General features: G+C 44.3%; 1 protein-coding gene across 2 annotated transcripts in view; it reads left to right on the forward strand.

The window, feature by feature from the left end:
- The window catches only part of ACE2 (angiotensin converting enzyme 2), a 39815-nt gene that overhangs the window by 18880 nt on the left and 4635 nt on the right, over nucleotides 1-16300 (forward strand). For both annotated transcript variants that reach the window (XM_047715582.1, XM_047715583.1), the window contains 8 exons: nucleotides 2855-3081; nucleotides 5693-5837; nucleotides 7584-7682; nucleotides 8793-8915; nucleotides 9559-9731; nucleotides 11224-11282; nucleotides 14255-14355; nucleotides 15669-15785. In XM_047715582.1, the coding sequence (XP_047571538.1) occupies nucleotides 2855-3081; nucleotides 5693-5837; nucleotides 7584-7682; nucleotides 8793-8915; nucleotides 9559-9731; nucleotides 11224-11282; nucleotides 14255-14355; nucleotides 15669-15785 (1044 nt within the window). The remainder of the gene's footprint in view (nucleotides 1-2854; nucleotides 3082-5692; nucleotides 5838-7583; nucleotides 7683-8792; nucleotides 8916-9558; nucleotides 9732-11223; nucleotides 11283-14254; nucleotides 14356-15668; nucleotides 15786-16300) is intronic.

Raw genomic sequence — 16300 nt, forward strand, 5'->3', positions numbered from 1 at the left:
TTTGGATTTCTTCTCTGCTTCTCTGACCACAGAAGAGATGTGTGAACTCTCCTTAAATGAGGGCTCAGGAGTCCATGAGAGCACATCTGAGCTTTTCCAAGAAAAGGGGATTGTCAGCAGGCCCTAACTTGAACTTTAGACAGTCTGCCTTATTTGAAACAATATGCACCCATTAGATTGATCTGGTCACGGGAAGGGTGGTGTCCCCGTGAGAAAGATTTGGTGCTAAAATTTATGGAAGATGGGTGTGTGAATCAGGCATCGTTCCTCTCCTCCATGCTTCCCTCTTGTGAATGAGACAGGACAGGTGAATAAGTAAGCTGGGATAAAAGAGAGAAAGTGGTACATGTTAGAAGAGAACCACAGAGAACACTCTATAGGAAATTGGAAGAGAAAGGACTACACTCGGAATAGGATGTAGGCTCAGACAGGGTTTTTCAGGTGACATTTGAATTAGGCTGGAAAGACGAGAAGGGTTTGGATAGACAGAGCTGGGATGAGGTCACTGGGCTGGGAGAAAAGCAGGATCCAATGCAGAGAGGCAGGACCTGGTACTGTGTACCAGAACCAGCAAGTTGGGCTAGAATAAAGGCCATGTGAAGAAGGGTCTGTGAAATGGCAGAATGAGCACAGGCTTTTGAATCCCAGGGATGTCATTTAATGACTAGGCAGCCGGGACAAGGTATTTAACCTTCTTGGGTTTCATTTTCCTTATCTACAAAGGGGAGTGGTAATTCCCAGTAGCAGGTTTGTGAGTGTCTTAGGTTGGGTTCCCCAGCTTGAGGAGAAGATTCTGGTATAAACGCTTCATTGAGGGACAGACATCAGGCAAAAGGGAGTGAGGGAAGCAGGGTGGACGGGGAAAGAGTTAAGTAAGGATGTGGCCTCTGCTGGAGACTTGGCCTCAGCCTGATCCCACGGGGCTCTCTGGACCCCAATTTGCACCCTAGTTGGTCACACCTTGAGAAAAGAGGACTGGTCTTTTGTACCCCGACATTAGTCAGTCACTAGCGTGGGAGGACATAATCTCCTGGTTAGCCAAAGGCAGGGCACAAGGAAGAAGCTGTTGGCTTTTAACCTCTATGACTCAGTCTGAATGGGGCATGTAGGGATCTGCCTGGGAGAGCTGGCCTGGGTAGGCCCCCAGCAGCGCCCACTAGAGTAGGGCTTGACGGTCCTGTTCTGGAAAGGGTCAGATAGTAAATAGTTCAGGCTTTGCAGGTCTCTGCTGCAACAACTCAGTTCTGCCCTTGTGGCATCAAAGCAGCCACGGACCGTACGTAAATAAATGTTCCAAGAGAGCCTTATTTATCAAAACACTTCGCTGACACCAGTACAGTGAGGCTGAAAAATGAGGGAGTTAATGTAAGTTTCCTAGCCCAGGATATTGGGTACTGTAGACACTGAACACACAGCAGCCCTTCCTGGAATTGTTTCAAAAAAGAATGGAGAAAAACCGGCTTAGAAAAGCAGGTCTTACTGGGCTGTATTAAGGAGGCTGAGTTTCTTCTTGAGCACTGGGGGACACTTACAGGGTATTTATCAGGGGGATGGCATGGTCAGAGGGGTAGGAAAATTAATTTGGGAACCTACTGAAATACACCGGCTGCATTCACTGGAATGGAACTGCTCTGGCCAAGTTGAACAGGACCATAGTCTCATTGCCAAATGGAGTCCTTATCGCATTGGGCCACTGCAGTCTTAGACAGTGTTTACAGGTTTTCTTCGAAATGCCATTTTTTTCATTGGCTTCTGCATTGTTGTGCTCTTCTGGACTTCTTTTTTTTTTTTAATTTTTAAAATTTCTTTTCAGCGTAACAGTATTCATTATTTTTGCACCACACCCAGTGCTCCATGCAATCCGTGCCCTCTCCAATACCCACCACCTGGCTCCCCCAACCTCCCACCCCCCGCCCCTTCAAAACCCTCAGATTGTTTTTCAGAGTCCATAGTCTCTCATGGTTGACCTCCCCTTCCAATTTCCCCCAACTCCCTTCTCCTCTCCATCTCCCCTTGTCCTCCATGCTATTTGTTATGCTCCACAAATAAGTGAAACCATATGATAATTGACTCTCTCTGCTTGACTTATTTCACTCAGCATCATCTCTTCTGGACTTCTTTGACCTCTCTCTCTCTCTCTCTCTTTCTCTCTCTCCCTCTCCATCTTCTCTGAATCATCTTTCTCCCCTCCATCTGTACTGGGACCTCTTAGGGCTCTGTTTTTGGCCCTCTTTCCTTGCCATTCTTTACCTGCTTCATGGGCCATCACATCTACTCCCTGAATTACATGCTAATGACTCCCACATATCAAGCCCCTTCTCCTCCTACTTCTCTTATCTTGGCTTTACCAAATCTCCTGCAGTGTCCTGAATGCTACACCCTTTTCTCAAGCCTTTCTCACCGAGCACTTCCAGGAATGTCAATGTCTTGCCCCTCCCTGCCATCTACTTGGCAAACTTCTACATGTTGACCAAGGTCCGGGTTGCCTGGACGGTTGCATTCTCAGGTATGCCCTTCTCTGTGCTTCTAGGAGACTGTGCCTACATTCACTTACTGTTTAAGCCCAAGGCCCTGTCTACTGATCACTGACAGAGTACTTGCCCGAGGGATTTTCTAGTAGAAGACTCTGCTTATCTTTCTATTAGTTTGTGAGCAATAGGATTCAGCCCCGCCTATCACTTTATTTTAAGTACCTTGTACTGTTTCTAGGACATAAAAGGTAAGTCCTTAAGACTCATCGGGGAACAGATCTTGGAATGATGATCTGTGCTACCAAAATCCTATACTGCACTTACTGTGATGATTAAATTAAATTCATTGAGATTCGTTTTCCATCTTGCCTGTTTTTGTGCAGGATCAAGATGTGCACAAAGGTGACGATGGATGACTTCCTGACAGCCCATCACGAGATGGGACACATCCAGTATGACATGGCATATGCCGCACAACCCTTCCTGCTGAGAAATGGAGCTAATGAAGGGTTCCATGAAGCTGTGGGGGAAATCATGTCACTTTCTGCAGCTACACCCAACCATTTGAAAAACATTGGTCTTCTGCCACCTGATTTTTCTGAAGACAGTGGTATGGACATTTTTCTTCATGGCTTGTTTTGGGGAGTCTTAGTTGGTTGTGGGCAAAAGCATTTATTATCATGTGTGGGATATATTTAATTTTTGCCACATAAAGCATGTGGTATTTATGGGTAACTGGGAATTGCTCCTGGTAAAAAATATTTTTTAAAGATTATATCACAACAGGGGGCACCTGGGTGGCTCAGTTAGTTAAGTGTCTGCCTTCAGCTTGAGTCGCGATCCCAGGGTCTGGGATGGAGCCCTACATCGGGCTCTCTGCTCAGCAGGGAGCCTTTCTCCATGCTTGTGCTTCGCTCTTTCTTTCTTTCTTTCTTTCTTTTTTTTCTTTCTTTCTTTCTTTCTTTCTTTCTTTCTTTCTTTCTTTCTTTCTTTGTTTCTTTCTTTGTTTCTTCCTTTCCTTCTCAAATAAATCAAATCTTTAATTAAAAAAAAAAGAAAAAGGCATAAGAGAGCTGACTGAATGAATGGTCTTAGAACTCTAAGAAACATCTAACGGGGGAAAAAATGATGCTAAAACAGGCCCACAGAACTGAAATGGCTTATCCATGGTCATGCAGCTAATTAGTTCTGACTAGATCCCCCTGGTTTCTAGGTAAAAACTTCCCAAAATGTGAGAGCTGAAACATTCTAAAAACCAATTTGCTGAGGCAGCAAACTGAAGACAGAAGAGGAAAAGTAACTAGCCCAAGGTCAAAAAGCAGCATAGCGGAACCCGAACCAGAGCCCTAATCTAAAGCTTTTCCCATATTATACAAAGCAAAGTGTGACTTGAAATTTTAGAGTTCTTAAAGAATGGGTGGTGGAATATCAAGATTAGACGGGACTGAAACGTTTTTTTCAGCCAGCTGACGCATGAATTCGCCCCTATGACGTCCCCTCAGATCCATACTATCCTTCAACATCTTTTCCAAGGCAGCCTGTTTTTCTTTGGATGCCTGGGACTTGATGGCACATGACGAATATTCGCAAGATCCAGATTCTTCAGTGAAGATGCCATGACTTCCGATTTTTCCTTGTAAAAGGAGGATACTTAGAGCCAAATATGTTCTCTTCTGTATATTTCCCTCCCCTCATTTTAGTTGTTTGGTTCAAAACATCAGTTCCACTGGCTGGAACATTTGGTCAGTGAGGTCAAGGTCATGAGCTCCATCCTTGTGGGGGCAATTCACTGTGCCTTGATTTCTTTTTTTTTTTTTAAAGATTTTATTTATTTATTTGACAGAGAGAAATCACAAGTAAGCAGAGAGGCAGGCAGAGAGAGAGGAGGAAGCAGGCTCCCTGCTGAGCAGAAAGCCCGATGTGGGGCTCGAACCCAGGACCTGGGATCATGACCTGAGCCGAAGGCAGCGGCTTAACCCACTGAGCCACCCAGGCGCCCCTGTGCCTTGATTTCTGGCTCCAGACTTTGGTGATCTCATGAAGGCCTGGGAGTAGGTCAGTGTAAAGCCATCAGCATGTCTGAAAAAGTTGCTGTAAGCATAAACCCAGTGGGTAATAGACGAGAAACAGCATCCTCCCATGAAGGGAGCAACAAAGGAAAGGGAGTTCACGGCAACCACACCTGTTGCCCAATTTTAAAATATAATTAAGTCAATTAACAGACAATTATTTGTTTTTATCATTTTTAAAATATTTCCTGACAGCTGGCAAAGAAGATTGAATCACTAGAATAGTACTAAACATGGTTAAACCACTGGTTTGAAAAACTCTTGCTTCCTTATTTGGCTCTGCCCCGATCTGTGAATGAGGTTGAGTGAATCCCTTCATTCCTTCTCTTCCTCCCTCCTTCCCTTTACCTTGCCTCCTTTCTTCTTCCAAAAATATTTACTGAGCATATACTATGTGCAAGGCATTTTTCTCAACACTGGAGATACAGTGGTGTGCCAAGTAGATAGTGTCCCCCCTGCTTACAGTTCGTGGAGCTTCGTTTGTATACTAAGAGTGAGTTCTACTGCTTTTTTTTTTTTTAAACATCACTAAATAAGGGATAGATGAGATCACATAATGTGTTAAAGCATTTTAAGCTGAGGTGAAGAAGATGCCAGTACATTTAAGGTGGACTGTCCTTCTGATTATCCAGTGCATAGTTTCTTCTGGGGAGGCTCCTTTTTTGTTTGGGTTTTTCCTCCCTGGTTTACTAGGTTTTGGTCGCATCTGTTTACTATTTGTTTTTTAACAAAGACTCAGAGAGGGTATCATGTAGGAGCCACCAGGCTAGGTATACAGTCTCGAATGAGACACTAACAGTCACCGCCTTCATGGAGTTTACAAGAATAAATAGTATGACAGTAGATGAACTAGCCCTAATTAGCTCTGAAAAGAGGTATGTAAGGAGGGCAATTGACACTCATGAAAAAATGGGGATTAGCAGTTACTTGCAGATTAATTTTACCTGTTCTTTCCAAGTCTTTACCCTCCTCCAAGTCCCCTAGCTGAGAAAGTGAGTAGATACATATTATCATGTCCACTGTCACTAAATTTCTCGTGTAATCTCACTGTAAGCATATCTTGAGAAATGATATCTCGAGATTGGGAAATCAATGCAAAACACCCACTGTCATCCTCACGTTAATATTTATCCTTTTCCATTGTACTTTCAGAAACAGACATAAACTTCCTACTCAAACAAGCACTTACAATTGTTGGAACTCTACCATTTACTTACATGTTAGAAAAGTGGAGATGGATGGTCTTTAAGGGTGAAATTCCCAAAGAGCAGTGGATGCAGAAATGGTGGGAGATGAAGTAAGTCAATGAATATGCAATCAGCAAAATGTTTTGTCTCATGAGTTTGCCACTTATCTAAAGGCATTTTCCTGGCCTGAAGGCACGTGTGTGTGCACACACACGCACGCACATGCGCGCGCATGCTCGAACACACGTGCATGCACACCCTGCCTCCTTTTTATTTTTTAAGTCTCTATTTGGATGCTTTCTCCTCAGATAACATTTTCTTGGCTCTCCCTTCCCCCAAGCAGGATCTGATGACACAACTTCTCATGGTCTATCTTCTTAAGTGCTGGGTCACCCATAAAACTGTAATATCTTAGACAAAGCACTGGAGATCCAATGCTGGCCATTTCAGATGTTTTCCTTGACTTTAAAGGACTTTCAGTCTGTGGGGGGATGTGAAAAATGAAACCATGGCAACGTGGTCTATTGTGATGGGGGTGTATAGGGATCCACGAACATCCAGCGCAAGATCCAAAGCCATATCTGGTGGGTCACGTGTGGAGAGGCCTCCAGATTGAGCTCTGAGAAAGAGGTGACAGGTAACCAGGTGTTTGTAGAGGGAAACAGAGAGAATTCCAGGCTAGTGAGAGGCTGGCACTTTTGGGCAACAGACCGTGATCCCTTTCAATAGTTCTTCATGCCTGGGACACACAGGTATGAAATAAATGGGTTTGGGATGAAAGAATTACAAAAGAAGACAGGAAGGAAGGAAGAAAGGAAAGGAGGGAGGGAGGGAAGGAGAAGAAGAGTCTTTTCCCCTCCCTCTATTAGACTCCTGTCAATTTTGCTTGTTTTTCTTATTTTCCTTTTTGTGGTGAAGATCTACCTATATAATATTTAGCCCCATGTCCATGAATTTAAGTCAGTGCCACTGTCCTGCCAAGATTCTCTGTTGACATAAATTCTACTTGGGAGGAAGGAGCAGCAAAAATAACCATTTCTCGCATTTGAGTATTACTGAATTTGTCTCTAATGACCCCACAGTCAGAAAGGACAAATGTTTTAAGTTTGAATAATGCCAAATACTTGGTTTCCCTAGTTTTTTTTCTGGTTGAATTCGTTTTTGATCCCTTTAAAGGTTTATTTTGAAAGTTAAATGGTACCAGACCCTTAAAATAATTCGCTATGCATTAATCAGTCCATTAGTTCACCAAACATACATGGAGTCTTTGCTTAGCATCAGGCATCACGATTGACACTGCAACCATAAAGGTAACTGAGACAGCCCCGCTTCTAGGAGCTCCAGTCTCCAGGGCCAAGAAGAAGCTGTGTATGAATACTTGTAAAACAGAGAGAGAAATGCCAAAGGAGCATGGCTAGAGAAGGCTAAGGGAGCTGAAGGGGTTCACTGTGCTGGCAGGTGGGTGGGGTCAGGAGCAGGCCTCACAGAGGAGGGGGCACTCCAGCTAGCTTTGAAGAATAAGATGTCAATGTTACAAAATTCTGCCTGCCAGGAACATGTGAAATGTGGCACCGAAGAGAGATTATTAAGATTTTCACAGTACAGTTTTGGCCATGCGATGCACTTTATTAAATTAGTGTTTTGAAGATACAGCTGTTTTCCAGTGATATATTCTGGATGAATTAAAAAAGGAAGAGATAACCATATAAGGGCTCTATTCTGTAATTTTTTACACTGTTTCTATTTCACGTGACAACTAATTCCATTATAAATGCCATTGGTTGACAAAACCACGCTAACCGTACCTTCCCCTGATAAGGGCCCCATGGCTAACGTACTGCTTTTTCTCCCCAAAGGCGAGATATAGTCGGGGTGGTGGAACCCTTGCCCCATGATGAGACATACTGTGACCCTGCTGCTCTGTTCCATGTTGCTAACGATTACTCATTCATCAGGTAACTGACAGGTTTCTTCTCACTGTTTAACTTCCAGGGTTGTGGACAGCTGTGCTAATGGCAAAGAAATAGGGATCTATGAAGTAATGACTGAAATTTCTCTTTCTACCCTCCTTCCCCCTAGAACCTCAAAACAGATAATCAGTTTTAACTCAGTTTTAACTCAACACGATTTATTGGGTCCAGTAAAACTTACATGAGATCTTTTCTCCACCACGAAGGAATTTTTAGTATCCCTAGGGGAAATAAAATGATCTTTGTCTTCTTGTTACTGGCAGTGTTCAGAGTGATGGTAATAGAGTATTTTTAATTGGTAGTCCAAAAACCTATGTTCTTCACCCGTTAGCCCCACATTTTGAACTTGCTGAACCTCAGTTTCTTTAGTTGGAAGATGGGAATAACATCGTAGGCCTCCCATAAGGATCACTCGGCATTATTTATATGATGGGCCATAAATACGTAAAACACAATACAAATGTGAACTAACATTTAACAAAGTAATACCACATTTTAAAAAAATTTTTTATTTTTTCAGCGTAACAGTATTCATTATTTTTGCACCACACCCAGTGCTCCATGCAATCCGTGCCCTCTACAGTACCCACCACCTGGATCCCCCAACCTCCCACCCTCCGCCCCTTCAAAACCCTCAGATTGTTTTTCAGAGTCAATAGTCTCTCATGGTTCACCTCCCCTTCCAATTTCCCTCAACTCCCTTCTCCTCTCCATCTCCCCTTGTCCTCCATGCTATTTGTTATGCTCCACACATAAGTGAAACCATATGATAATTGACTCTCTCTGCTTGACTTACTTCACTCAACATAATCTCTTCCAGTCCCGTCCATGTTGCCACAAAAGTTGAGTATTCATCCTTTCTGATGGAGGCATAATACTCCATAGTGAGTAATACCACCTTTTTAATCAGCTGATACATAAATACAAGTAGGCTATGATGTGTCTGCAGGATTCATTTTTGGGTCTTTCTGGAGAAAGAGGTTGGATTAATATCTCTTTGGGACTAGAGCTTTAGAATTTAAACTTACGCCCCAGTCTATGAGTCTAGCACAGTGACTAAACACGGCACTGCTCTCTTGTTCATCTGCTTTACAGATATTACACAAGGACCATTTACCAATTCCAGTTTCAAGAAGCCCTTTGTCAAATAGCTAAACATGAAGGTCCCCTATACAAATGTGACATCTCCAATTCCCGTGAAGCTGGGCAGAAGCTGCAGTAAGAAACACTTCAAGGGGCACCTGGGTGGCACAGTTGGTCGAGCGTCCAACTCTTGGTTTTGGCTCAGGTTGTGATCTTGTGGTGGTGGGGTCAAGCCCCGCATCAGGCTCCATGTTCAGCAGAGAATCTGAACTGAATTGAATCTGAATTGAAGATTCTCTTTCCCTCTGCCTCTCTTCCCACTCGTTTTCTCCCTCTCTCTCAGTTAAATAGGTGAATCTTTAAAAAAAAAAAAAAGAAATATTTCAAAATATTGAACCTCTCCTGCTACCCAATATTACCAATATTTCCATGCCTAGATTTGAATTTGATTTCCTTGTTTTACAAAGAAAAATTTTGAACTCAGAATGTCCTCATCCGCAAATTAAATGTTTATTTTATGGTCACACAGGAACCTAGACCATGCGATGGCTGGACAGTCTATCTCCTCTCCATGTCATAACTACAGGGCTCCCTCTCTAGTCATTAGAAGGAAAGAGATTGACGGATGAATACATCCATTAACCCGCCTGATTTTCTTATCAGCCAGGAGCAAGCTTAGCTAAGCCAAAAAGGAGAAACCATAGATCATAGTGTAAATATGTGTACATCTGGAATTCCTCAAAAGGCCCTAAACCCACCCTCCCCTTTTTGCATGTAGCGAAATGCTAAGCCTTGGAAGATCAAAACCCTGGACCTTTGCCTTGGAACGTGTTGTAGGAGCAAAGACTATGGATGTAAGACCACTGCTCAACTACTTCGAGCCCTTGTTTACCTGGCTGAAAGAGCAAAACAGGAATTCTTTTGTGGGTTGGAACACTGACTGGAGTCCATGTGAGTACTCTGAGTTGACACATTTCAAATGACTCCCTTTCTGCTTCCCTTAGTCCCCTCTGGCCCATCTCATGGGGCTATGACACAGCCGAGTATGTTCTCCCTCTATGTAGACCCTACTTCTGACTGTGCTATGGTGGCAGCTGCTATTTTATTGGGGGAGGAAACGCATTTGTTGAGCACCTACTATGTATCAGGCATGATGAAAACTACACACACACACACACACACACACACACACACACACACATTTTCTCTCTCTCTTTCAACTCTGCTTTATCAGCCCCATATTTAAAATAAAAGAGTATAAAACTCTCCAACCCACTGCATTTGAATCCCGCTCTTCAAAGACAAATGCTTTTTAAATCAATTTTAATGCTATTACCTCCTCTTTCTGGCAGTCACTTTCATATCTCTGAACATTATGTTTATATAATTTCTTTATTGGTCAGTTTTAGGCATGCACTCCTGCCTCCTCTTCCACTTTCCTTTCTCATCTCAATAAAGTTTTAGTATTTTTATAAGAAATTATCAGTATTTGTATCATAATGCCTATAGAGCCAAGTAATATACTGTTTTAAAGCCTTTCCTATGTGGCTCTTTGTTTGTCCTGGAGTTTCTACTGCCTTGTTTTTTTAATATCTAATTTGCTATCAATGTTGCATTTATCTTTTCCAGGTATTCCAACGTATCTATTCTTTTCAGTCTCATTTTTTCCTGAAGACTTCCCTCTTAGAGTCCTGCGTTCTTCTGTCTCAGTCTGACCACAGTTTTCATCCTGAGTCATCCATCCTTTTGCTGGTTTCCTGGGTTGAATCCATTGCTTCCTGAATTCCAGACCTTCTTTCTTGGATCACCTCACCTCTTGTTCTGCTGCAGCAGAACCTCCAAGTGTCTTTCTAAACAAGAGCATGTGGGGTAGGAGGGTTAACAGTGTCCCACGGGGCTTTAACCATATCTTTTTTTTTTTTAAAGATTTTATTTATTTATTTGACAGAGATCACAAGTAGGCAGAGAAGCAGGCAGAGAGAGATAGGAGGAAGCAGACTCTCCGCTGAGCAGAGAGCCCGATGCGGGGCTCAATCCCAGGACCCTGGGATCATGACCTGAGCCGAAGGCAGAGGCCTTAACCCACTGAGCCACCCAGGCGCCCCGGCTTTAACCATATCTTAATTTTCATTCCCATTGTTTTCAGTCTGATCTCTTCTTCTTCTTCTTCCCAAGCTGCTCCAGGACTCTCTGGGACTTTTGGGGTCTGTACTACCTCTGCATTCACTTTAGGCTGTGGCTTCCTGGCCCTTGAGAGAGCACTTACCACCACCACCACCACCACCACCACCACCGCCATTACTTCTCATTTTCCAAAACTATTTATACCTGTTAAAAAATTCCTTTACTATCACTTTGGTGGGATCTTGAGAGGGGAAGGAAGTAAAGGCACATGGTCGATCTGTCATCTGTAACCAACAGTCTCTGATTTCTCTTTAATTAGATGCTGACCAAAGCATTAAAGTGAGGATAAGCCTAAAATCAGCTCTTGGAAAAAAAGCAGTGAGTATTCTGGACAGTGTGTCTTTTTTTTTTAAAGAAGTTTTTAAAAATAAGTTTTATTTATTTATTTATTTGAGAGAAAGCACATGCCGAGGGAGAGGGAGAAGGAGAGAAGCAGACGCTCTGCTGAGCGTGGAGTCTGCCACTGGGGCTCGATCTCATGACCCTGAGATCATGACCTGAGCCGGATGCTTAATCTACTGAGCTACCCAAGCGCCCCCATCCTTTACTACTTAATGCACTCTCTTAAGTGGGACAAATAAGCCCATTTCAGTGTGTTCTAAAAGAAGACAGGCCACATGTTTCTCTTAAAAACGACAAGCTCCAGATTCTGCCTCTTGGGATTTTTTTTTTTTTTTTAAGTAACACATTCCTTATTGGTTTGGTGATGTCTACTTTTTCCTTGTTACTTTTAAGGTGCTATGAAAATCAATGAAAAAACATCCAATCTTAAATATCAAGTGTCCACCCTTTTTTAAAATACATTTTTAAAAATTGTATGTATTTGAGAGAGAGCAAGAGAGCACAAGCCAGGGGAGTTGCAGAGGCAGAGGGAGAAGTGGGCTCCTCGCTGAGCAGGGAGACCAGATGCGGGGCTCCATACCAGGACTCCAGGATCATGACCTGAGCTGAAGTCAGAAGCTTAATGGACTGAGCCCCCCAGGCGCCCCAAGTGTCCAACCTCATAATTCACTCTTATCACCATTACTTGTACTTGAGGAAGAGGACAAGGTTATATTTTGAGACACTGTTTAACAAGTAGTATAGATACTTTTGCTTTGTTTTATTTTAGTCAGTCATCCGTATCCTGGAAGCTTGTTAAAAATACAGAATCTTAGGCCCCGGCGCTGGACCTGCTCAGTCCAGATCTGCATGTTCACCAGCCCCTGGCTGGGACGTACACACCAGACTGGGAAGCTCTGGTTTTTCAAACCTGGCTGCACCCTGGAGTCGTAGGGGATATTGAAAAAAATATCACAGCTCGAGTACTACTCCCAGAGAGTCTGACTTCACTGTTCTGAGGTGTAGCATCGAAAGTTGGGCATCAGGAGTTTTAAAAGCTCCCTGGGCGGGTGCCTGGGTGGCTCAGTTTGTTGGGCAACTGCCTTTGGCTCAGGTCTGGAGTTGCAGGATCGAGTCCTGCATCGGGGTCCCAGCTCCATGGGGAGTCTGCTTCTCTCTCTGACCTTCTCCCCTCTCCTGCTCTCTCTCACTCTCTCTCTCTCAAATAAATTAAAAAAAAAAAATCTTAAAAAAAAAAGCTCCCCAGGTGATTCTAATTACAGCCAAAGCTGAGAACTACTGAGGACTTTGCATTTGAGGATAACCGAATGTTTCACGGCAAACCAGATTCCTCACACCTGCGTGTGAGCTCCTTGCAGCGGCTGTCGCTCTGCTGGACACCTGTCTCGGGCTAGCCAGGCTGAAGGGGTGGCGGCTTTGGGGAGAGGACAGGACAGAACAGCCCCAGGCAGATGGGGGGCACAGGAGGCTGTGCGGGACGAGAGGACAGCCTGGGACCATTGAATAGAGCGGCCCAGGGTGCAATAGAAAATTGTGGTTTGCAGCAGATAGAGTCCAAGGTTACATTTTGACCCCCTTCCATTTTCTACCCAGTTAAATATTGCCTACAGCTCTATGGCAGTCACAGCATCATTTGCCTAGCTGAGTAAGACAGCTAAATGTAGATAATGCAGTAGGAGTGAAAAATGAACCTTTAAGAAAGAAATAATAAAAATGAAGGTGCAACCCTTCCTGAACTTGAAGAGTTCCAATTTCCAGTTCTCTACCATCATTGAATGTCTGTGGGATTATTTTTCTTAGCATCTTTATATTAGCTCTTCCTTGGCCTAATACATTTTAGTTCCTTTTCAGTTATATTGTTTTCTTGACGTTTGTCCCCAGGTTCTTTCTCTGCAGTGAGGGATTGGTAAATGGTCTTCAGAGGGGTTGGTGGTGAGCTGCCCTGAGGCCCCTTAGCCGAGCAGGAGGCTGCTTTGCTGAGGCCGACCCATGCTTTAGTATTTCCCCGCCCCGCGGGCATCTGGCCCAGGTCCAGCTGTTGCATGGCCAACCCGATCTTTGGCATCGTTTTGTGAACTTAACCTTTGCCTTTTTTTAAAATATGGAAATAATAACCAGAACATTCATATTAGTAACATTATTAGTACTCAAAGCAGCTTTTTTGCCAAACCTGAGTGGTATCAAGCTGAGGTTGATGTAACACTGCTGTGAAACCTTGTCATTGTTTTTCCTGAAAGGGAAAGGAGAGACGCAAAATTTGTGGCATTCATCTATCTCTACTGCTGGCTGGTAGAGGAAAGAGCGAATGCTTTTTTTCTTTTTTAGCAAAGGTTCACAAACTATGCAAATACGCCAGCTGTGTGTTTAACACCTATAATCAAGAACAAATTACCTCGTGGACAGTTATTTTTTCCTTCAGAACTCACGTCTCTTTTTCTTTTATACTTGCGCATATCTGAGAACTTACCATAGACACAGTAAAAGCTCCACATCTTTGTCTTCAATACGTGGACATTTGTTTTCTTTTTTAAACTTATTTTTTTCTTTCAACTATAATTAACATGCAGTGTTATTTAGCTCCAGGTGTACAATACATGGACATTTTAACCAAAACCCATGACTCACATGACTCCCATCCATAAACCTGCCCTCAGGATGTTTATTTCAGCTCCTGTCAAACTGAAAAGGATCCATGAACATGATCCTTAAAGCGCAGGTGCATTAGCACACCTGAGGGCTTGTTAGATGTGCACGTCCTCGGGTCTCATCCTAGAAACTCAAGAGGGGAGGGCCCACTATTCAGTGGTTTAACCAGCCCTCCAGGTGATGCTGGTGCCCGCAGAGTTCTCTGGAGTATTAGAAAACGTAAAAGTAATGCTTCTGGAATATCAGGTTTTGAATGTATCCCATGATCCCTACTGAACAGTGTTTTTCTTTTGAATTTGCAGTACGAATGGAATGACAATGAAATGTACTTCTTCCGGTCGTCTATTGCATATGCCATGAGAGAGTATTTTTCAAAAGTCAAAATCCAAAGGATCCCTTTTGTGTGAGTTACTCCAACCACTACTTCTCTTTCTGTTGGGTCTGAGGAGATATTGTGCTTAAACTCTGACGCAAGTAAAATTAAGAAAAACCCAATGACTTTGAAACTTCTCTGATAGCCTGGAATTTGGGCCGTTCTCTTTAGGGAGGACTGTGACTTACTCGACCTACAGATTGCAAGAGCATTGTTCTCTTTCCCCTTCTCCTCCCTCTCCTCTTTCCTTTTCCCTTTCCCTCCACCAAATGCTTCCTCCACCATCAGCACTGAGAGCAAAAGGCAGACATCTCTGCCTTCATTGAACTTGTGTTCTAATGTATGTTTCATGCGTGCGTTACAATCAGCAAAATATGTTAAGTGAAATATAGCACAATGAGACAGTGACAAGTTCAAGGGATGAAGAACCGCAGATGGGGGATGGGGGGCTTGGGAGTGCTGGTGTGTCTAGAGCTCAGCCTTAGCTGCAATGGTCAGAGGAGGCCTCACGAATCCTTGCACAAACATCTGAAGCAAGGAGAGCACCAGCAAAGTGGTCAACGGGGACGGTAGGTAGCAGGTGGAAAGATCCTAATGAATGAATATCCTGCACCTGTTGAAGGAACAACAAGGAGGCCAGTGCGGCTGGAGCAGTGAGCTCACAGAAGACAAGTGGGAGGTGTGGTCAGGGCAGCAGTGGGGTGTGGGGGTGGAAGAGGAGAAGAACTTTCACGTGGGCCTTGCAAACTATTCCAAGGATGTTTGCTTTCTTCTGAGTGAGAAGGGCTGGGAGCCCCAGGATCTGCCTTACGTTTTGTCAGGATCCCTGTGGCAGCTGGGAGAGGCCAGTCTTGTCACACTGTAGGTAAAGCCCACTCCTTCCCCCCGCCCCCGGCTGTGGGTGTAATGTGAGGGGGGGGGTTGCAGCGTGGAGGAGGGATGGGGGAGCCGAACTCACTGCCTCTGTTCGTGGTACTGAGCCCTTGCTGCTCGCCACGGTATGTATCACAATCCTGGGGCACCCGTGGTTCTTTGCCAGTTCTCCAGCGGCTTTCAATTTGAAATTTTTGTATCATTGAAGGAAAATGGGGTCCATCTAGGGGGCTGAACAGATAGTACCAATAGTGTGTTATCCCAACATATGTCCTTAAGTTCATGTGCTTTGGGAAGTGTTAAGAATGTAGGGACAATCACATCCTTCCGTTGTTTGCCCCATTCCGTGTCTCTCGCCTTTACCCTGTGACTCTCCCCCCAACCTCCTTTTCACTGGCAGGGGGAGCCCCCATTCTCTTTGCTGTGTCCTCCATGCCCCAAGGAAAGATGTTTCTTTTGCTTCTCTGCAGGTACGAAGACGTGAGGGTGAGCGATTTGAAACCCAGAATCTCCTTCAACTTCGTTGTCACTTCACCTGGGAATATGTCTGACATCATTCCCAGAGCTGTCGTTGAAGAAGCTATCAGGTGATTTTACTTTCAGACAAGCTCTCGGAGGGCGGGGGGTACCGAATGCAACCCCAACAAGCACTCGTGGTTTAGTATGCTGTGTGTGCCGGGCACCGTTCTGAGTCCTTTTCAGCCTAAAGACTGGGGTTTTAATTCCAGAAGGATCTCGTAGCAAGGGACTTGCCTTGATTTGGGCTCCTCCGTACCGCAGGCCCTTAAACGGTATTTGTAGTCGATTTGGGAGACAATCTCAAGAAGCTTTGAGGAAGAAAAATGCACAGGGGCGGAGGGCGGAAGGAAGATAATAAATGACATGTTATCGAGCAAGGGACCACGGTGGGCAACTAGAGCTCCACCGTGCCGGGGAATTCTGGGAGACTGAGCAGATCATTCACCTGAATGGTCCCATCACCGTGGGGGGCACTTATCCACCGCCTCCCACCGGTCATTGGTTGAGAACTGCTTGCCGGTGGCGTGACTTCCCCGGCATTTCTGACCTGTAGGCTGGGCAGCCCCTCGGGGCCCCAAGAACG

Source organism: Lutra lutra, chromosome X (genome assembly GCF_902655055.1).
Source record: "Lutra lutra chromosome X, mLutLut1.2, whole genome shotgun sequence".
NCBI classification, from domain to species: Eukaryota; Metazoa; Chordata; class Mammalia; order Carnivora; family Mustelidae; genus Lutra; species Lutra lutra.